This window comes from Notamacropus eugenii, chromosome 4, assembly GCF_028372415.1.
Source record: "Notamacropus eugenii isolate mMacEug1 chromosome 4, mMacEug1.pri_v2, whole genome shotgun sequence".
In the NCBI taxonomy this organism is placed as follows: Eukaryota; Metazoa; Chordata; class Mammalia; order Diprotodontia; family Macropodidae; genus Notamacropus; species Notamacropus eugenii.
Genome location: NC_092875.1, coordinates 326,310,679 through 326,334,193, shown reverse-complemented (window position 1 = coordinate 326,334,193; position 23,515 = coordinate 326,310,679). Strand labels below are relative to the sequence as shown.

The 23,515-nt window shown below is 36.7% G+C and overlaps 1 protein-coding gene and 1 long non-coding RNA gene across 2 annotated transcripts in view; one reads left to right on the top strand and one right to left on the bottom strand.

Moving 5' to 3' along the window:
* LOC140501487 (uncharacterized) overlaps window positions 1-23,515 on the top strand; it is a 77,060-nt gene that overhangs the window by 36,970 nt on the left and 16,575 nt on the right. The window lies entirely within an intron of this gene.
* Window positions 15,288-23,515, bottom strand: part of SKOR2 (SKI family transcriptional corepressor 2) — a 45,913-nt gene continuing 37,685 nt past the window's right edge. Inside the window, exon 7 of the mRNA XM_072605185.1 lies at window positions 15,288-15,350. Within this exon, the coding sequence (XP_072461286.1) occupies window positions 15,288-15,350 (63 nt within the window). The remainder of the gene's footprint in view (window positions 15,351-23,515) is intronic.

Here is a 23,515-nt window from a genome sequence, read left to right as displayed (position 1 = left end):
GGAGAAGAGATAATGGAACACAACTCCTCCCTCATGGCAGAGCAGTGAGTGATTGCTAGGATAGAATGCTATATACATTGCCAGACAAGGTTTATGTATCAGATGTTTTTGCTTAATTATATTTATTTGATATAAAGGAGGGTTCAATATGGTGATGAAGTGGGAAAAGACAGTTATATAAAGACAAAATACATAAATAAGATGTATTTTTAGAAAAAAAGAAAAGATAGGAAGATGATGTTGATGACTCCAGAATTATAGTTCTTTATCTGTTACCTGCCAAGGGAAAGATCATAGTCTCATTTATTTAGAATTGGAAGGGACTTTAGAGACCAGCTAGTCCAACTGCCTCATCTTACAGGTAAAGAAATTGAGTCTCAAAGAGGGTAAGTGATTTGCTCAGTTATACAGGTAGTAAGTGGCATAGGCAGGATTTGAACCTAGGTTCTTCTGCTTCAAATTCAGTGGTGTTTCCCAGCAAAAAGCTGCTAAAACGATAGTTTCTGAAGCCCTGCACTACCTAACGTAATCTCTATCCCATGTAGTTAAGGTCTTGGTTATGCCTTAGTTCACCTGAAAGATAACTCTTTGGGGAGCAGGGTACCCCTTGGGCATTGGCTTATTCACTCGCTCAGAGGAAAAGGCAATATCTTCTTGGTCACTGACAATCTCAGAGGATCTAGCGGGGTTCCCATTCCCATACTAGATTCCTGAGTGAGATGTGGAAGACTAAGACCAACTGGTAATAGTCATGGCTATCAGCCTAGCTCTTAATAATCATTTTTAAAGAAATTCAGTTTTCAAAAATTATTTATTCAAATATTTATGCCAAAATAACTTCTAAAAGCTTCCCAGTTGTTGGTATTAGTTCTTCTCCCAAGCAAATGTACATTTAACTACATGAACACAACTATTACTTCATAGCTTTTTATTATAGACTTTTTATCCACATGAATGTTAAAGAAACTACAACAGCATTAAATACCATTTTTGATAACAGTGATTATATTCTTAATTACACTCAATATTAAACTGTAAAATATTTCCAGAGGAATACAATCTTAATTCATACAGCAGGCAAAGTACCAGAGGAGAAGGAGCCAATTGATAGAATATCCACTTTGCTATTAGAAGCAATACATTTTGCTGATGCTTTCTCATCTGTCCAAAATATGATTCTCACTCCCAGGACAAGTCTTGTGTTTTCTTTCTTTTCAAGAATCACTTATTCAAAATTAAAAGACAATTTTGTAGATGCTTTCTGCGTTCGCAGCATTAAAAGGACCAGAGATTGCCTCCATGGATTATCCACACAATTGATTAAAAGCATTTTCCATACTCTATGAAGTTCAGTCCTCCTTCTAGAAACACCAAGACTCAAACTTTGGTTCCACCAAAAAATCTGTGACAAGCATTTACTGATCTTGTTTGTTTTCCCCTCCCTCCCCCCGCCTAATAAATGGCTGCAACATTCTCTTTTACATGGTTGTCCATGATGCTTTGAGGTCACTTGTCCTTGGGTTCATGTGAACCTGATTTTGTATTTTATTCCCAAGTCCTTTCAATTCTCAGTCTTTACACAAGTCAGGTTGCTCAGTGGTAGGTTGTATCATACAAGAGAATAGTTGCAGGTGTTCCTATGTTCCTATAATAAAAAAAGAATGAATTAAAAAAACCCAGCATTGATGAAAGATGAACTTTCTCCATTTGAAATTCTAATTAGTATACGTTTAAGAAGAAACATTTGTGGCATTGTTGAGTTCCAGAATACAAAAGTGAGAATGTTAAAAAACAATTTCCAGTGCAGAGCTCTGCCCACAGCAGGCATCTTAATAAATGTTTATTGAATTGGACATGTTTCATAGACCTTTAGGCATTTTCTTAGGTTGTGCATATTTAGAATGAATGTGGAGTACCAGAAAGAATGCTGGACCTGGGTTCAAATCCCATGCCTGACACTAGCTATGTGACCACAGGCAGGTTATTTAGCCTTTTGGATGTTCAGGGCTTATCTCCTGAGAGGTTCAATATTGGAACAAAATGAAACATTTACAGGTTATTTCAACAGTTAAAAAAAGAAGATCTACTTAGTGTGAGAGAAATAGTCAATAAGAATAGTCTTTGAGAACACTTCAAGTTGATTCAGTTGCCCAAGCTGCCTGGTGTTTTCCATTGAAGACAGTGACTGGAGCTCCTCTTGGCTGTTTTGTATGCAGGTGAGCATGTAGTGATGTCAACAACATGGCCTTTAGTTCTCTGAGTCAAACAAGACTCAAGGATGTTTATAATCCCTTTTAAGGAAAAGTTAGCCTAACTTGTAAGGGGTCTGTGTCAGTGTGTGTGTGTGTGTGTGTGTGTGTGTGTGTGTGTGTGTGTGTGTGTGTATAAGAATCAAGTGAAAAACTGCTAGTGCAATATAAATGTCATTTATCATTTACCAACAGCATCTCAGACCAAAACTGACCCCGGAAACACTAATTTTTTTGTTATTCTCTCAGAACAAAGATGACCTAAAGTCATCAAGGTCACAAAATGTTGTGGCTTTATGTCTGATTCTGTGGTTGAATGGACCAAATTCTGCTTATTTTTCCTGCTCATAGTTCTAGATGGCTATAGAAGTGTTAGATTAGGTTCTAAGTATGAATAAAGCCATCAGTTCAATAAAGAATTATTTTTTAAAAATAACAGGTTATATAAGGCATGCTAAGTTTCAGGCAAGTTTGAAAATAAACCCTTAGAAATAAGATTGCTGAACAAAAGGTCCAGAATATCAAAGGAATTAATGAAAAGAAATACTAGGGAAGGAGGCCTAGTCATACCAGATCTTAAAATGTATTATAAAGTGGTAATCATCAAAACCACTTAGTACTGGCTAAGAAATAGAGGGGTAGATCAGTGGAATATGTTAGGTACACAAGACATAGTAGTCAATGACTATAGCAGTCTACTGTTTGATAAACCCAAGGATCCCAGCTTCTGGGATAAGAACTCACTATTTGACAAAAAAAATGCCAGAAAACTGGATAACAATGTGGTGGAAAGTGGGCATAGACCAATGCCTGATATCATATATCAGAATAAATTCCAAATGGGTACATGATCTAGGTATAAAGGCTGATACTATAAACAAATTGGAGGGCAAGGAATAGTTTGTCAGATTTATGGAGAATAGAAGAATTTATAACCAAAGAAGAGATAAGGAACATTATAAAGTGCAAAATGGATTATTTTCATTACATTAAATTGAAAAGTTTTTGCACAAATAAAGCCAATGCTTTAGATTAGGAGGGAAGCAGAAAACTGGAAAAGAATTTTTACAACTAGTGTGTGTGATAAAGGCCTCATTTCTAAATATATAGAGAACTGAGTCAAACGTACAAGAATATGTCATTCCCCATTTAATAAATGATCAAAGGACATGAATAGGCAGTTTTCAGAGGAAGAAATTAAAGCTATCTATAGTTATAAGAAAAATGCCTTAAATCACTATTGATTAGAGAAATACAAATCAAAACAACTCTGAGGTACCACATCACACCTATCAGATTGGCCAACATGACAAAACAGGAAAATGATAAATGTTAGAGAAGATGTGGGAGAGCTGGAACACTAATTCACTGTTGGTAGACCTGTGAGCTGATCCAATGGTTCTGGAGAGCAATTTAGAATTATGCCCAAAGGGCTATAAAAATGTGCATATCCTTTGATCCAGCAATATTGTTTCTAGGGCTATATCCCAAAGAGATCATAAAAATGGGAAAAAGACCCATATGTACAAAAATATTTATAGCAGCTCTTTTTCTAGTGGCCAAGAACTGGAAATCGAGGGGATGCCAATCAATTGGGAAATGGCTGAACAAGTTGTGGTATATGAATGTAATGGAATACTATTTTGCTATAAGAAATGATGAACAGGCAGACTTCAGGAAAAACCTAGAATGATTTATATGAACTGGTGCTGAGTGAAGTGAGCAGAACTAGGAGAATATTATACACAGTAATATTCACAGTGTGCAAGGACTCTTTCTAGTAAACTTAGCCCTTCACAGCAATGCAAGCACCTAAAACATTTTCAAAGGACTTGATGCAAAGTGCCATCCACATCCAGAGAAAGAACTATGGAGTTGGAATACAGAATGAAGCAGACTATTTTCTCTCTTGTTATGTTATGTTTTGTTTTTCTCATGGTCTCTCCCATTAGTTTTAATTCTTCTTTGCAACATGACTAATGTGAAAATGTATTCAATAGGAATGTATGTGTAGAGCCCATACAAGACTGCATGTCATCATGCAGAAGGAGGAGAGAGGAAAATTTTTGGAACTTATGGAAGTGATTGTTGAAAACTGAAAACAAATAAATTAATAAATTTGGGAAAAAAGAAATAAGATTACTATTTAATTAAACTATGTGGAGCCCAAACAAAAATCCTAGAATATTTGTGCCTCATTCAAAGAGTAGCCTTTAATTGAGACTATTTCTAACTCCTTTTGGGACTCAGAGCTCTAAAACTTTGTAACTGCTTTTGTAATAATTAGTCTAGAGGTGAGGTAAAAAAATAACAAAAGTTTTTAAAGAGGATGATAAGGCTGATCATAAATGAGAAGAGTCAATTTATCATACTTTCTGGTAAGGTAAACCAGGTTAATGAATTTACTTGGGAATTTCTGTGGACTCTAAGCTCAATATGACTTAACAGTCTAACATGACAGCCAAAAAAGGTTAATGTAACCTTATGCTTCCTTTAGAGTGGTCTAGGTCAAGGGAGTTTATGATTCCATTCTACTCTGTCTTGGTCATACCATCTCTGGAATGCTAGATTCACTTCTGAGTGCCATACTATATGAAAGACAATAATACATTCTCCAATTGAGAGTCACCAGAATGGTGATGGGACTTAAGATCATACCATGTGAGAATAGGGATGTTTAGCTTGCAGAAGACTGAGGGGTGGAATGTGACAGCTGTGGTTGGAAATATTTGAAAGTCTGTCATTTAGAAGGGGGAATAGACTTAGGATCATGGAATTAGAGTGGGAGGGGATTTCAGAAGCCATTTAAATTAATCCCATTGTTTTATATATAAGGAAGCTGAGGCTCAAGTGAATTAAAACAACTTTCCCAAGTTGTTTAATTACTCAACAGGTGATTGGTGTCAGAGATGAGGTTTAGGAACAATGGGTATAAATTACAGAAAAGTAGATTTAAATTTGATTTCGGGGAAAAAACTTCTTAAAAATTAGAGCTTCCCCAAAGTATAATGGGCTGCCTTGAAAAGTAATTAGTTTCGCTTCCTGGAGGTCTTTGATCCAAAACTGAGTAGCCACTTCTTATGCATGTTGTAGAGGGGATTCTCATTCAGCTATGGGTTTGACTCAATGGTCTTTGAGGTTCTTTTCAATTCTGGATTCTGTGATTCTGTGAATTAATCACAGGATCACTTTGTTGTGCCAACAAAGCAAAATCAGATTGACTCTGTTCTGAGGTGTAGAACATGATCTCCATATATCTTCAATAAAACTAATGCAGAAGTAGAGAAAATGTTGGCAGAAGATTCCACAATGAGGGGGAGTCAGGTTCTCACTAGGTTCCCTGAATAATCTTACTTTTCAGATTAGTCAGGGACATTCTAAATGATTTTGGAGAAGTCATTATTCTTTTCCATGACTCAAATTCTCCACATGAAAAACAAGTAACTCCTATCTTAAGGGTCATATAGGATTTACCTCAATAATTATCTGTATGGAATTTTGAGGTGCTTAGAAGAAAATCAGTTAAAGAGTGTTTAATTATAATATTTGCTTTATAAACATCTTGTATTACCCAATTATTTACACATCTCTACCAACAGAATGTGTGCTCCTTGAAGGCAGGGACAGTTTTTTTTTGGTCTTTTTTTGTTCCCCCAGTGCTTAGCCCAGTACCTATGATACAGTCATCACCTAATAAATATTTGTTGACTGACAGATAATTACTACAACAGGATTTCTATTGGGGCACTCTGCAGGGTTTGTGGAATTACTGCTTGTAGACCTAGGACACAGGAAATACAACAGAGACGGAGGATGACTATTTTAAAAAGCTCTAGAATGGACACTGGTTCCATAGGCAAAGTGGCATTTACACACATCATCATGACATGTTCTTGAAAAGGGATGCCCAAGTCTTCCTTAAGTCATTTCCCCTAAGCTCCCCATTCCACTCACAAAACACAACTTCACTACAAATCATGAACAGAAAAGCAATACAACGTCAAGTCTCAAGGCTAGTTTTAGAAGGCAATTGTAAGACAAACAAAAGGAAGTGTTATTTTATGCAACTGCTAGCTTATTTATTTATATTTAGCCCAACTGGGATAAGAGGCCATGCCTTGAAGGACTTAATCCACTCGATTTTGCAGTTCTTACCTTGGGGCCAAGGTGACCTGACTGCTGAGTCAGGGAGAAGAAAACTCACATTTCCTACTATATCTAGTTAGTTCTAGGCTCCCATACTAACTGATCATGCTTCTAGCCAGCCTTCCTGGCCTGAGAAGAAAGCTAGGTAACTCAGTAGATAGAGCACTGGGCCAGGAGTCAGGAAAATTCATCTTCCTGAGTACAAATTCAGCCTCAGGCACTTACTAGTTGTGTGACCCTAGGCAAGTCACTTCACCCTGTTTACCTCAGTTTCCTCATCTGTAAAATGATCTCTAGAAGGAAACAGTAAACCACTCCAGTATTATTACCAAGAAAACCCCAAATGGGTCCACAAAAAATCAGACACGAATGAAACAACTAAACAACAACATATAATTAGAGTTGATTTTATCTGTGGAATGGAGAGACTCATGATGCCTGTGATTTTCCAGACCAAATTCCAGACCCTGCCCTGGCTACCATTCCTCTCCTTACATTGCCTTCTCCTGTTACATGGCAGGTATCTTGGGGGCAAGTCTAGTCCCCTTTTTGTATTTGTATCCCCTTGTTAAACACTGTGCTTGGCATGCGGCAATTGCTCAGTAACTGCTTTTCATTCATTCATTTATTGTTACTTCAAGTGATGCTTAGATAAATTCAAGAATAGGTCAATAACAAACATTTATTAAATGCCTACTATTTGTCAGGCAATATGATTGGTGTTGATCAAAAGGAAGTTCAAGATTTTCGGGCTTTATACCTTTACTTTTTGCAGTTTAAATCATAGCTATGAGCTATTCTGGTCTTCATGCTTTTAGGACCTGGTTTGGATATACTATTTTCTTGACTCTCAGGTTCTTGTGCAAGGCCAAAAGGGTTTGTAGAAAGGGACTATGTAGCAAAACTCAACAGTTTATTCAATAGGTTGTCTGTGGTTTGGAAAAGATTCTTCCTCTTAACAGCCATAGTTGAATCTAGTGGGTGGCAAATCAGCATGCCAGCTTAAAGGTCATCCTTGCATTAGACTTCTAATGTATCAGCACTAATTTGGTGACTTGTGGTCACTGAACAAGACCAAATCTCTCCCTCTCCTGGGGTATAATGATTTTTTATTTTGTAATTCCTCTTGAGGCTACTCCTCTCAAGCTTGGCACACTGAGAATCCAAGACTGCCTCTAACAATATGGTTGTGATTCTCTGCTTGGCTGATTTAGCTTAGCATTTAAGTAACCACTAATCTTCTGAAAGCACAAGGGTCTACTTAGAGAAATCCCCGTTGTCTGCAAGGATGGTGAGTTGAGGAAACAAAATCACCAGGAGAAGAGTATCAGTCACTAAACAGCATGAATAGTTTTTACACAGACACATACACACAACACACAGAAACACATACACATATATGTATGCATATACCCACAATATGTCACCAGCAGCAATGGTGGCATGTACTCTCAGTGTCAGTGGTTTTTAGGCATAGAATATCTTGCTGAAACAAACAAACTGATCCTTGTTCAAGAAGGAAAGGCAGAATACAGGACTGAGGAAGGATTCAAATACAGGTCTCTAAATATGGTTAAACAGCCCTCAAACTCACATTCTGTTGGCAGCTAGCTGTTGCACTAGATAGAGTTGGATTTCAAGGAAGACCTGAGTTCCATTCTGGCTTCAGATGCTTACTAGATGAGTGACCCTAAAGGAAGTCACTTGTCTCAGTTTTAGTTTCTTCATCTATAAAATAAGGATGATAATAATAGCATCCATCTCACACGTGAGAATTGAATGGAATAACGTGTAAAGCGCTTTGTAAAACTTGGAACACCATGTGAGTACTAGCTGTTATTGTTAATTGTCTTTTTTCCCCTTGATTTGAAGGAAATCAAATCATTAGGCTAGGATTATTGTAATTTGGCTTAATTGTTATGCAGCAATGATTTAGGATAACAGAGAGGGACCTTAGAAACCATCTGGGCAACTCCCCTCATTTTACAAAAGAAGAAACAGTCAGTATGACAGTGGAAAGAGCCTGGATTTGCAGGCTCTACTACACCTGACTGTATTACATGTGGGACCTTGGACTAGCTACTTAACCTCAAGTTTTCTTCATCTGTAAAGTGGTTACACTAGAACAGAGGTTCTTCATATATTTTTTGTGTGTGTGTGTGTGTAATGGACCCTTGCAGGATCCATTACACTCTAAGGAGATTTATGAACCCCTTCTCAGGGTGTTTTTAAATGAGTAAAATAAAATACGTAGGATTACATAGGAAACCAATTATCCACGAATCCACATGGAGTTAAAGACCACTGGACTTAGATGGCCTAAGGTCTCTTCCAAATTTAAGTATGATCCCATAGCCAGCAAATCACAGACTGGGACTTAACCCCAGGGCTCCTGACTCCCAGGCCAATGCTTTTTCCATTACTGATATTTTGGGTCAATATTTCATAGGTTCATGGATCTAGAGCTGGGAGAGATCTCAAAGGCCACGATCATTCTCTTGGATTGATCCTAGAGTATATGCCACCATTGCTGCTGGTGACATATTGTGGGTATATGCGTACATGTATGTATGCATATATGTGTGTGTGCATGTGCATATGTGTGTGCATGTTTCTGAGTGTGTGTGTGTAAAAACTGTTCATCAGTTTATCAGTTTACAAATAAGGAAACTGAAGCCCAGGGAGGTTAAATGAATTTGCCCAAGGTCATGGCTGTACTAAGTATTGAGTACTGGGTATTTGATTCCAAGTCCTCTGACTTCAGAATCAATGTTCTTTCTACCTTATTACATTGCCTCCTCTTTCTTCTTGAATTGATCCAGTAATTATCCAGTAATTGCCTTAATCATCCATTTCACTTTGTTAGTGAAAGTAATGAAGAAGAAATTTCTTGAAGTAAGATTAAGGAATACTGCTTGAATGTATAGAACAGAACAAGCCTCATGAACCATAAATGAATGGCTACAGGGAATACAAATAGAATGAATGATACCTTTTATGGAAAGCTGTCCTCAATCCTGAGTTGTCTCCCTGTAGTGTCAAGGGGTCCATTACACAAAAAATTAAGAACCCCTGTTCTGGTCCAGCCTCCATTTTACAACCCTATGAGACAGGTGCTATTATTATCTCCATAATATAGATGGGGAAGCTGAGACCCCTTACTTGTGGCGTCCCCAAATAGAATATGAAATCCTGGAAGGCAAGCACTGGTCAGTCATTTCTGTATTTGTTTCTCCAGTGCCTATCACAAGGATTATATACATAGGAAGTTAATAAATAAATCCTTCTCAAGTTAAATGATAAGTTGCAAAAGACAAATTTAGCTTTAAGATAAAGAAAAGGCCAAACAATTAGAGCTTTCCTAGAATAAAATGGGCTTTAAGATTCTGTGATCTAAGCATCTCTGCTGCAGAATCACAGAAGAAAAGGAGTCTGAAGGAAAAACAGTAGCAGTAATTAGGAATCTTTAAGACAGACAAAACCAGCAAACATTATTTATTAAGTACCTACTATGTGCTAGTTGCTGTGCTAGTGCCTACTCTGTGCTAGGCTCCAAGGATATACAAAGACAAAAAAATGAAACAGTCTTCCCTTTCAAGGAGTTTATTTCTAACAAGAGAGTCTGTGTCCATCAGGCAAAGTCCCAAGCTCTAGGTCCTATTGCTCCTTTTGCCATCTGGCTTGGAAGCCACTTCTAACCTTTTCAGTGCTTCAATACTTCCAGAGTAAGAATGAGGATGAAAATGATCCCCAAGGGATTATATGTGGATAAGAGAAGTCAGGAGAGACGTGCAATATGATATACAACAGAACTATTATTATTAATTTTCTTTAAATTAAATTTTCTTTAATTTTATTATCACTAATAATAATAATATTTATATAACACTTTCAGTTTTGTAAAACCTTACCTAGGTGAATTCATTTGATCCTCACAACAACCCTGTGAGATAGGTTTGTACTATTATTATCCCCATAATATGGATGAGAAAACTGAAGTGACTCATCCAGGGTCACATAGCTAAGTTCAGTTTTGGACATTCAAAATGTAAAGGAAGTTTCTTGAGGACAGGGACTGTGTCATTTTTCTCATTTTTGTGTTGCCTCGGTGCTTGGCATGGGCCTTAGACATTGTTGTCGTTCAGTGGTTTCAGTCCCTGTGAGTTATGTAATACAAGGATCATTTTCTCCATATTTATGAAGGAGGAAACCGAGGCACAGGAACAATAATAGATAACATATAGCATATTAGGATTGCAAAGTACTTTGTATACATTATCTCATTTGATCAAAAGCTAAGCAGGTTTAATCTCTCTTGAACTCCAGTCCTGCATTGACAGTTGTCCTTTAGATACCGTGTATGTATGTGTGTCTTCTTCCCACTTACAAAGTAAACTCTTTGAGGGCAGGGGCCATTTTTGCTTTTTTTTAAATCCTCATGTAGCACCTAGCACATAGTCAATACTTCATAAATGCTTATTGATTGATAAATTCCTCCTCTCCTCAAAACTTTCTATGTATGTGGAAGGTATCATCAATCTTTCACTCACTCAAGTTCCCAAATCCAGGTTTTATTCTTCTCTCTTCCCCATCTTCCATATCCAATCAGTTGTTAAGTTGGATCCGTTCTATCACCCCCTTGTACCTATCACATTTTCTCCATTCACATGACCAGTTCCCGAGGTTTTCTGTCACCTAGGTTATTATAATAGTCTCCTAATTGGTCTCCCTAATTCTAGTCTCTCACATCTCCAATATAACCATCACAAAACTGCCAAATAAGTATTTCTAAAATATGGGTGTGATCATGTCACTTCTCTGCTGCCCCCTTAGCAATTTTTACTCCTCTAATCTTCAATCCCTTCTTATCTACTACTTATATACACTACTTATCTATTACTTCCTTTCCTACTTTTTTCCAAACAAGCCCATCTTCCCTATTCTTAAAAAAAACTTCACTTGATTCTATGATTCCCCCAAACTATTATCTTATATCGCTCCTTTCTTAACCAAACTTCTAGTAAAAACATCTACATCCATTGCCTTCCCTTTTTGAAATCTGGCCTCCAACCTCATCACTTGGTTGAGAATTCTCTCTCCAAAGTTTCCAATAATCTCTAAACTATGAAATTAGATGATCTGTTCTCAGTTCTCATCCTTTTCGAACCCTCTGCTATACTTGATAATATTGACCATCCTTTCCTCCTGGATACTCTTTCCTACCTGGGTCTTCATGTCTTTTGGTTCTACTTCTACCTGTCTGAATACTCTTTCTTAGCTCTTTTTGCTGGATCACACCTTATAACTGTGGGTTTAACCCAAAACTCTGTTCTGGGCCCTACCTCTTTTGTCTTGGTGACCTCATTGGTTCCCTTGTGTTTAATAATAAACATCTTTACATAGGTGACTCATGGATCTAACCACCCAGCCCTAGTCTCTCCCAAACTCTAGTCTGGCATCACAGGCTGCCTGCTGGACATTTCATACTGAACATTGTACCAGAGACATCTCAAACTCAATATGTCCAAAACAGAATTAATTATCTTTCCCCCTAAACACTCTCCTCTACTAAACTTCCCTATTTGTGTAGAGTATACCACCATTCTTCCAGTTCACCTGGTTGGCAACCTCTGATTTATTCTCACTCTTCCTTACTCCATAAGACAATCATTTGCTAAATCTTGCTATTTTTACCTTAACAGCACTTTCCACATCAGACTCTTCTCTCTACCCATATAGCCATTATCTTGGTTCAAGTGCCTCTCACCTGGACTGTTGTATTACCTTTCTAATTGGTTTTTCGGTCTCAAATTTCTTTCTACTTCAATCCAGCCTCAACACAGCTTCCAAAATGATTTTCCTTAAGAACATGTCTAACCATATTATTCAATAAACTCTAGAAGCTCCCTATTGCCACTAGGATAAAATGTAATGCCTCTGGTTTTTAAAGAGCTTCCCAACTTGGCCTTAGCCTATTGTTCTAGCCTAATTTTACATTTTTCTCCTTCTTACACTCAATAGTTCAGACACACTGACCTTCTCTCTGTTGTTCACACATAGTGCCCCCCATTTTCTGTTTCCATGCCTTGGTCTAGAATATACTCACTCCTTGACTACTTTTTAGATTCACTGGTTACTTTAAGACATAGCTCAAGCTCCACTTCTACCTAATATCTTTTCTGATTCTCTGACTGATAGTGCACTCTTTTACTAACTATTTTGTATTTGCTTTAAGTTTATTCTGCATATTTTTTTCTTTAGGGATAAAGACTGGGCTTGTGATTCCATTGATATAGAGAACTCCCAGGTGGGTAAACTCTTACAATGTAACATCACTCTCTCTACAACTTAAGGGAGTTGCCTAGACCAGTCATCAAATTCAAATAGAAACAGGGGTCACTAATCTATACATAAGGACCACATTGGCCACATATTGCCTTAGTTTTAAAATATAATGTTAGCTATGTTTTATTGTATTTTTATCTTGTTGAATATTTCCAAATTACCTTTTAATTTGTCTCAGGCCAAACTTGGGAGTGTTATGGCTACATATCTGACACCTCTGTTGTAGAGCAAAGAGAGGTTAAGTGACTTGCCTGAGGTCATACGACCAATATTTGTCAGATATGAGATTTGAACCCAGTACTTTCTGACTTTGAGGATGGATGGCTTTCTGTTCACTCTGCCATGGTTCCTCTACATACATTTGTAAATATACGTGTTTTCTTTTCTGATGGGTTGCAAGATTTCTGAGAGGATTGTTTCTTTTCTTTTTTTCATCTTTATGTGTCCAGTGCCTAGCACAGTATCTGGCATATAGGTGCTTGACTGATGGTAATGGGACTTGAAATCATACCATTTAAGCATTAGTTGCAGGAATAGTCTGAGGGAGAGAATCCTTGTGTGTGCTTGTATGTGGGGAGGAGGTGAGGATGAAGAGATGGGGGAAGAAGTCAGAAAATGACATGATATAACTATCTTTAAGTATTTGAAGAACTATGGGAGAGAGGGAAGAGGGATTTGACAGGTTTGTCTTGGGTTTCAGATACAGACCTAGGTCAATAGACGTAAATTGTAGAGAGAATGCAGATTTTATTTTAGCTTATTATAAGGAAAATTTGCTTAACATTTGGAGTTCTCTACTTTGAGAAGTGATGAGTTTTCTATCATTAGACATCTTCAAAGAGAGGCTGACTGGCCAATTGTTGGGAAAGCCCTCCAGGCGATTTCAATTCTAGTTCACATTTACCTGGATGACCTCTGAATCACTTTCAATTTAGATTCTATGATTCCATAAAAATTTGGAATAACAAAATACTTTTCTACAATGAATCCTATTGGATTCTTAAATATTCTCCCAAGGAAAGCAATGAGCAGTGTTATTCAAATGGTAATGAACCAAACTGTGAGAAAAGGAAGCCCTCAGATATAAGGAGCAATTCCAGCTGGTTACTAGTATTAATATAAAAGTGCTTCCAAATAGTGAGGCTTTGAATGGAAGCCCAGCTATCTTGTTATTTTATTTATAATGTGAAAATCCAAACTGAGCTGCTCTTAGGCCATTTAGAACATTTAAATTCACCTGTCTAAGCTATTTTCAGCTAAGCTGTCACTATGATTTCTATTTTTACTCTCATAAGTTTTAATTCAGTATCTACTTTTTCTAAGGTCTGAACTTCTTCTCAGTTTTAAGGATTCCACAAGTCAGTGTGCCTGGGTCATCCTAAGGTATTCCCTCAGAAGGAAGGGGTGTCATCACATTCCCTGCATTTTCTCTAGGCCTGTCCTTAGATATATACTTCTTCTTCTTCCAAACAAACCAATAAATGCATACATCTTTTCTTAGCAGCATCTTACAACTAGTAATTCAGGGGTTTTGTGCCTTAAGATGCCCATGATATTGAGAAGTCATTGTCTTTTCTAGGGCAGTTAGGAAGGTAGAGTCAATCAAATGTAGCCTTCGGCCCAATTCAGAGGGAGGCCAAGTAGCCATTGTTTGTGTTTGGCAGTTTAGTCTCCATTATTTCTTATTGCAAAGGACATATATGTGCTGGGGAAAAAATTCTGCAGACGGAGAGACATTTGTTAAAGAGGTGATATGTCTTAAAGGGACAGTGTTGTGGTGCTGTTTTTCCTTGGAAGAGAGGGGTATTGGGGTCTACAGGAGGTATCGATCATTGATACCACGAAACACCTCAGAATGCCCATATCTTTTCCTTAGCAACTCATTGGAACCCTGGGTGCAGTGGAGATTTGCTTGGAGTAAAGAGCTAGTCTTAGTTCCTGCCACTTGTATGTCAACCTGTGATTTCCTTGGTGTAGGCAATGTTTAGTGGGAAAACCCTTTTCTACCAATTCATATTGGCACTTGCTATGCCACCAACAGCCTTAGAGAATTGCCTGGGTATTGAGAAGTTAAGTGAACTGCAGAGTCACATAGTCTGTATATCACAGGTGGGACTTTAACCCAGATTTTCCTACCTGAGAGGTGGGCTCTCAATATATAATGCCATGCTGCCTTTGGGCACTTGTTTACTAAACATTATATATTTATTCAAGCTATCAGGTCGAGGAAGGACATAGCATAAATACCATGGCATAAAGTTCCATCACACCATTAAAGAAGAATAGGGATCTATTTTGCAGACTGAGAAGGTAACTCCCTTATTTTCAGTACCCTACTATGAAATTCAGAAGAGGCACATGACTGGTGCCAAACTTTAATTTCAGCATATACTACACAGTGGAGGCTAAGTACATCAAGACATTTTTTAAAAAAATACAGATGGAACTTTTTCATTGCCCTTGACTTAGTAATGCATCAATAAGGAGCAATTACAATCACTGATAGATCAGATTTCCAAAAGACTCTCTCCTTGTGACTCTCACCTTTTAGCTTTTGCTCAGATGCGTACCAAGCTTCTCTTTCCTGATCAAGCTGGCTGCATAGGGGATCTATAAAAGAAACACAAGGAAAACCACTCAGAGCAGCTATGGGGGATGACAAAGTACCCAAAGCAGAGCTCTTGGTAAACTTTAGACAATCTTAATGCAAATAAATCCTTCCCAAAGGTGACATTTTCCAATGAAAAGAGCTTTGTTAAAACAGAAAGATCTTCAATTATTCTGGACTAAGTGAGCTTTCAAATGTGCTTATTTAAATATCACTGATTTAAAAAAAAAGAATTTCAAAGCTGAAACCCCATTAGTGAAGACACTGAAAGTTGGCCATTGTAGACAATATGTCAGATCACTGTAGGATTTAGAGTGTCCTTTCAGTCAACACTATCATTTACTTGCTGTAGATAAGAAAGTAGATCATGTTAAAGTTAAGAGATCATCCCAGTCAGAGGATAAGAATGTGCCTAGTATACAGATTAATAAATTTATAGTACTTCTTTGAGGGATATGGCATAAACAGGAATCACAAATAGTACCAAATTGCAACATATGAAATACAATATGTAGACAATTTAAAAATGACACTTGAAAATATAACCTCAGCATAAAACAAAGTACAGAGACTTTGAATGGAGGTCAAACCCTGCTTGCCATTTTGATTTATGTAGTGGAAATTCAAGTCACTAAAACCGAACCACTCTTGGAAAATTTTGCTTATTTAAATTTGTCTTTCTAATCTATTTGCAACTAAAGCATCTTTCACTATGATCACTATTTTTATCCTCAGAGGCTCAATTGAACTTTCTAGCTTATTATACAAAAATAAATTAAGGGATGTATTCATCATTACTTTTTTAAAAGTACGTCAATGCTAAAATCCAGTTGTGCAGTAACACATCGAAATTTACTAAAGGATTTAGAGTCACCTTTGAGCTCATATTGTGATTTATTCTTTCCAACACATAATGTGAAAATTGCCTGGTACGTTTAAGCAGGAAAGGAAAGTCAAATCAGCTAAGTCAACAAGCATTTATTAAGCATTTACTGTGTGCTAGGCACTGTGTTAAGTGCTGGGGATGCAAATACAAGCAAAAAGAAAGATAGTGCCTGCCTCTAAAGAGCTTACATTCTGTTGGGGAGCCAAAAGTGGAAGGGGAGAGAAGGGAAGGAAGCTATCATGGTACAGAAAGAAGAAAAAAGGAAAATTATTTGATTGAACTACATACAGATCTGTACACCTATTTTGCCTGCTTGTGAAGTCTTTCTTCTATATCTGATAGTGTATAAAGGAAACATAATCATGGCTAGACCTATCAATCCATAAGGAGATGATTGTGATCCCTAGTTAGATGAGGTCAATGAGTTATCAGTGATGTCTGGAGATGAGACTGTGTCTACACTCACAAGCAATCACCCATAAGCAAATTTTTATGGAAACAGTCAATTTAATCAGATATCATCCCAGTGAAAATATTCTTGAGAAAAGAGAAGGCTGCCCTTCTGAAATTTTGAATGAAGTGATCAGGTGTTTTATAGTCACATGTACACAACTTAAATTACAGATATGTGGATGCATGTATCTCTGGCCATGGGAGCATGTATCTAGCAGAAAATATATAGATGGTACTGTCATTACTTATTAATATTTCAATGTATAAAAGTATATTGTTCTGATCCCATATTTCAGGGGATAATATTGATAGAAGTCCTATAGAAAGAATACTTTAACATATAACATATAGTTACTTCCTCCATCACAGACATAGAATAAGGTTTTGAATCAGTTTCCTGGGTCATCATATATTATAATTTCCTAAAGCCTAGGGATCACTTCTTCTTTCTCTTGATTTGTGATTTAATATGACCTTAAGTAGGGTTCTATACACATAATGTATATATATAAAAGTATAGCTTTGCTTTCAGTATTTTTGCTACCTATATCCTCACAGAAAAGCCCTTCTTTCAAGGACTCAGCTTCTTATTTCTGCACCCAAGGTCAAGAAGTCATCTTTAATCACAGGAAAGTTTCTTCAAAGACTAATGACTTTAGCTCCAGATAGGGAAATCTTTTCAAAAGTAGCAATATAAGATTTCACAAAGATGGAAGGACAAGCAGGAAGAAAGATAATCTTTCTAAAGGAAAGAGCTGAAGGGAGTAAGCACAAGGCTCTTAAAGAATCAATGAATAGAAATGAAATGATCCCTGTAGTCTTGGTTTCTCCTGTTCAATCTGCTGTGGGTTTCATCATTCTGCTGTTTTTAAGGAACCATGAATGGAGAGTTGCAGCTCACACTGACTCATCATTCCAATTTCACAAATGACAAACCAGGAACATGACAAATGATGACAAAAATGACAAATCACAAGCCTGAGATGCTATGGTTCACCAGGGCTATTCAGGTCATAAAAATCCAGGTGTATGCTAAGCATGGAAGGCCCTACTTAGTCTGCTCAGGATCCAGGAGGTTTACTATAAGTCAGTCATTGCAGAGAAATCCTCACCATTCCGGTCATTTGGGAAATGTTCCTTTTTGCAAGAAAAAAGAGAACCTGAGTAAAATCCTGTCTTAGAATTTCCATATGCCTCAATATCTCTAGGTGGATCAAAAGTGTAAGGTTCGGGGGTGTAATAGTAAAGATGAACACTTTCTCAGCAGATTCTTTACCACAAGAACTGTCCTATTTCAATACTCGGAGTTTGGTCCAATTTTATGCAGGAAGAAAGAGGACAAAGAGCAGGCCTCTGTAATTCATGGATTACCTGTTAGATGTATGATAGAGAATTAGGATGAAAAATCATTGGAAGAAGATGGGTTGTGTTGCAAGCTTACTTTTTGACAAAGTCTCACTTAGAGCAGCTGTCTTAGAAACACAGAGCTAGAGAGCATTTTGGAGAGATACAGCCTCAGAATAAAGAAGATGATGATGAGTAGCAGTAGTAATAATGATGACAAATAGTAGTAATTATAATAGTAATGATCATAATAATGAATAATAGTTACATTAAGAAATATTGATAGTAGTAGTACTAATAATAGCAACTTGCACTTACATAGTCCTTTAAGGTTTGCAAAAAGTTTACGTATGTTATTTGATCCTCACAACTAACCCCATGTTGCAGATGCTATTATCAATCTCCATTTTTTTACAGATGAAGAAACTGAGGCACAGAGAGGTTAAGTGACTTGCTTAGAGTCACACAGCTAGTAAGTTTATGAAGTAGAATCTGACTTCAAGTTCTATACAATATCTACTTCGACACCTAGCTGCTCCAGACCTAGGTTTAGATCCTACCTGTGGCACACCTTGGTTGTATGACTCTGGTCAAGTCACCTGACTTCTTAAGGTCCTCGTCAGTTCTCTAAGATTATAAATCACCAAACAGTTGATGGTCTATATTGGTAGAAGGAGTTTCCTCTTTAGGAGTTCCCTATGCCAGCAAAATCACAGGTGGTGGTGGGGGGTGAAGAGGGTAGGTAAAGAAGTCAGCAGTTACTTGTCAAATCAATTGCATGGTAAGAGTTTCCTTTGGATTGGAAATGAAACTTAAGGAATTAGGTCTTCTCTAGGAGCCTTTTAACTAAGATAAAGTGCCAAAAGAGATATTTTAGTTTAACTTGCTCAAAGTTAAGTGAGCAGCTAAGTGTCAGGGGCAGGATTTAAATTCAGGTCTCTGTCTCTAAGTTCAGATGTGCAAAAGAAGGCCTTCTACTTCCATTTGAAAACAAAATAAAACAAAGCAAACATCAACTCCTCTGTGTTGAAACTGGCAGAAACCTGGGCCAGTTCCCACCAGTTAGTGCTGGAGGATCTCCAAGCTAAGGCATTATCGTGGGAGAGTTGGTCTGTGGCCAGCCCCAGCTCCTATGGCAACAGGAAAAGACACATATCCCTTCTCCCAAGGACGAGGCGTTTGCTCCACTCCCCCAGTCAGGAAGTTGTAAACTGCTTTTTTACAGGTCCACAGTGAATGAAACATCAGAATTAAATCTATTGATTGAACATTATTTTAATTAAGGCTTTTAATGAAGAACTTGGAGACTCCTGGCTGCTTAGAACTGCAGCTACCTAGCTGAACAGCAGAGGGCACTTGGAGACTAACCCATTTGCTCAGTCTACCTGCATGTCTGGAGTGATGCTGCAAGTTCAATCAATGTGTATTTTAGTTTAGCCATTTATTATACGCTCTGCACTGCAGTTTTATAACATCCTTCAAGAACTTTGTTGGAGCAGGAGCATATCCTTAACAAACCTGCAGTAGTAGCTAACGCTAAGAAGTGTGCTTGTCACCAAATTAGCAAGCAAATACCCAAATAGAAACTAATAGCTTTTGTTAGAAGATATCTGTCTGTCCCTCCATCTGCCTGTCTATCTATTCATCCACCCACCCATCCATCCATCCACCCATCTACCTATATATGATGTACAGATACACATATATGTATATATGTATGTATATGTACACATGCATATACACGATATGCATAAATACACATACAGTTATTCCTTCCATCTTGTAGGGGTTAGGGATGCAGTATGTTCATCATCTGGAAAATCCATGTAAAATTATGTGGAAAATCCACATAATATTTTTTGGCCCTCCTTTCATACCAGAGAAGAAGCCTGAATTTTTCTTTTATAGGATATTTACAGTATCTTATTATTGGTTGATATTATATAATACTACACATATATTTTATGCATTTATAATTTCATATTATATATAATATAAATATACAATTATTTTTTGTGCATATACAGTACTATACATAATTTATGCATTTCTGAGTTTCTAAACTTTTTTTGTGTTACCTTTGCACATCATTTGCAGTTTCCACAAAACTTCCAAAATATTCCCATTTAATTTCTTATGCCAGTCTGCGATATATTGAAACCATGATGGGGAAAATCATAACGTAGAAGGGATAACTGTACAACGCACATGCACATAGTTTGCAGTATACATGCGTATATGTATATATGTGCATATATACACATATATAAACACACTTACACATATGTGTGTATATATATGTGTATGGATGGATGTTCAATTCCTTAAAGGAACTTTGTCAAAAGGCTATTGGCTGGGATTTAATTTGTCTTCTCTTCTTTCCAATTCTAGTATGTGTTAGTTATTGCTTTTTAAAAAGTAAAGTGAATTTCCATTATACCACTTGTGAATAGGTAAATAAGTCTTTTTTAAAAAATACTATAAGCTTTACCCAAAAGTTGGTTTAATTTTCAAGTTTCTATCTTTAAACCTCAGAAAAATATTTTGTTTTACTTTTATTTTGTTTCATGGACAAATCTGGTTTCAAAATGAAAGTTATGAGCATTTAAAAATTATTTTTCCAGAATATTTTTCAATATCTACTTTGATCTGTACATTTTAGAATGGAATCCTAGTAAATTACTTTAATTCATAAGTGAGCACACATAAAAATTATTAACCTAATTCTGCATATATAAACCATGACTACATGTGATTCATTTGAGTATCATGGTCACCACTTCTTATTTTACTAATGGAATAAAGAAGAGTCAGTGTTCTGGACATACTTTTGAATAAAATGAACACAGTGTAACAATACAGTACAGATTTCCATGGAAATCTTCAGAGTTTGGAGAGATTTATGTGTTTGGATTCCCAGTGATTATGGAATTAACATGTGCTTTTGTATCATCTTAAAGATGAAAGGAATTAACTCTTTTCTGAGTTAACAAAGTACTTACTAACTATAAGAGGATTTGAACTCAGTTATTCTAGCCTCAAAAGGCAGACATAATCTCATGGTAACACTTATGAGTTCAATGATTCAAGGAAGATGAAAGCTAGTAACTTTAAAGGCTGATAATTTGTTAATAGCCACAAAATAACTTAGATTTCTTGGGCACTATTGGAAGTGTAGTTTATTTTCCCCTGCCAGTTGATCAGAGGTCAGATAATTTATTTGAGCAATAGTTTGCTGATATCACATGGTGTCCTGATTCTTTGATTGATTACTATGATCTGAGAGACATGATAACTGGCTGTGACATCAACTTTGTCATTTGTCCAAAAATAACTTTCCCATTAGTGTCTAAAATGTTCCTCATCAAGGTTACTCAGCTTAGTTAAGGCATTTTCAAGTAGACTGCAAACTCACTGAGGGCAAGAACTAGTTTGTTTTGTTTTGGCACTTCTAGCACAGTATTCCGTACATTGGACCACAGCTGTAATCTCATGGGTGCAAGAAACTCTACCAAGGAAGTTTCCTTTACCAAGGTTGATCACCAATTTTTCTGTAACTTGAAATCTTAGCTAGTTAATTGTCTCTAGAATTGAGAATTTCAGTGACTTGGCCAGGGTCACACAGCCAGTACATGTCAGAGGTGGAACTTGAACTTGAACTCAGGTCCTCCTCTCTTTCCACGATGTAATTTGGATTTAACAAAGATTTTTGAATTTTTTGTAATTCAAAATTTTTGAATATTCAAAGGTAATAAATAAACTTAATAAACACTTGGATTGACCTTTAGTAAAGTGGATACGTGTTATCTAGAACACTAATAATACCATTAATATGTTAAACAGGGTTTTACAGATTAGCAGAGGGCAGAACCCTAAGAAAACAGGAGACTGGATAAGAAAAATCTCATTTGGGGACAGAGAGACAACAATGGTCCAGAGCATGAAGCCTGATTTGAGGAATGCCAGTTCAGGTAGGACACTATGTGGGAAACCTTATGAGTAACAGGGCCCCCCAAAAGGCTCTCAAGCTTTGGGAGTGAACCTCTCCTTCCAATAAGGAGATGATGCGATGCTGAGGAGGAGTGGAGACTACTACAAAACATTGCCAAATTTGGCTTTGGGTATAACAGTGCATTGCAGCAATAATTTAGAGCACTAACTGGGATTCTAATTGCTCATAAGGATTCCCCCAAAGTGTTCCTTTACTACCAGGAGTAATTTACTAAGCATTTTGAATGAATAATACTTGTCAAAACTGACGTAAATTTTTGCAGAATTCTTTCCAAAAGAGTGCAATGCAAATTCTTGATGATAAAACCTTGACTCGCACTCCAGGAATTTTAAAGAACTTTGTATTTTTTCCTTTTGACAATAATAATTCCCTACAACTTTGGTGATATGTTATCTTCATTAAAAAAAAGCTGCAGAAGACAAGCACTAAAGTTACATAAGTGACATTTGGCAGCTTGGTCAGTGGCAATGAGAACTCTAATTCTACTAATTTAATATGGTTTTAATGCTTTTGTGCTTGTAATCAAACTTACACTTGGGTGATAATTTTCCTTTTGTGATTCTAAAAATGGTTCTTTGCATGGTGGAATTTGCAATAACTTCAAGTTCTTAGTCCCAGAACCCTTCCCACCCCTGCCAAGAAAACAACAAGTAAAATGATGAACCTTGAGAATTTGAAAGTCCCCAAATCTGCAATGTAAATTTACAACTCAATACGTTGACTAAAGGAGACAATCAAGGATATTCTAGATGAGAAATCAATTTAGAACTGTTATGTCCTACACTATTAAGGCAAAAGTGTCACAAATAGATTGACTTGAGATCCCTAAAGAAAGGTTATCACCTAAAAAATAGGAAGTCCTTTTTGTTGAATTTGGATACAGTTACCAAAATAAACACACAAGCATAATTCAGAAATTAAAGTAGAGAGATGAACGAACCTGTTTAAAAGCTAGATATTTTCTTAGAGATGTGCAGATCTGGCTGAAGTTCCTGAGTGTCTTGGGTTAATATGACATGGGTAAGATTGTGTGTTCATGTAACTCTAACTTTGAAATGGTCCTCAAAATGTGAAAATCAAATGAGATTGTTTATACTATTAATGTCAAGAATCTCCATTAATATAAAAACAGTTTCACAGATGCAAAAAAATGCTCTTTTTCCTCTTAGGAAAATCAAGCTGGATAAATAGGTTGATAGATTAATAGATAGGCAGGCTAATAGATTAACATTCATATATACATATATATATATGTGCATATCATGGTATGAAGAAGAAGATATGGACAAACTTTAAGTCTCAAAATAACAAGCAACATAAATTTTACTGGTTGCCATGTCCTGAACATTAAAAAAGGAAGAGGATACTATTCATGTAAAATTCAATGTATTTTACAAACTTTTAGGGAGAGAAATATTTTCCCTATCTTATAGATGAAAGATGTAACCTTGGGAAATTGTCTATAAGCATTG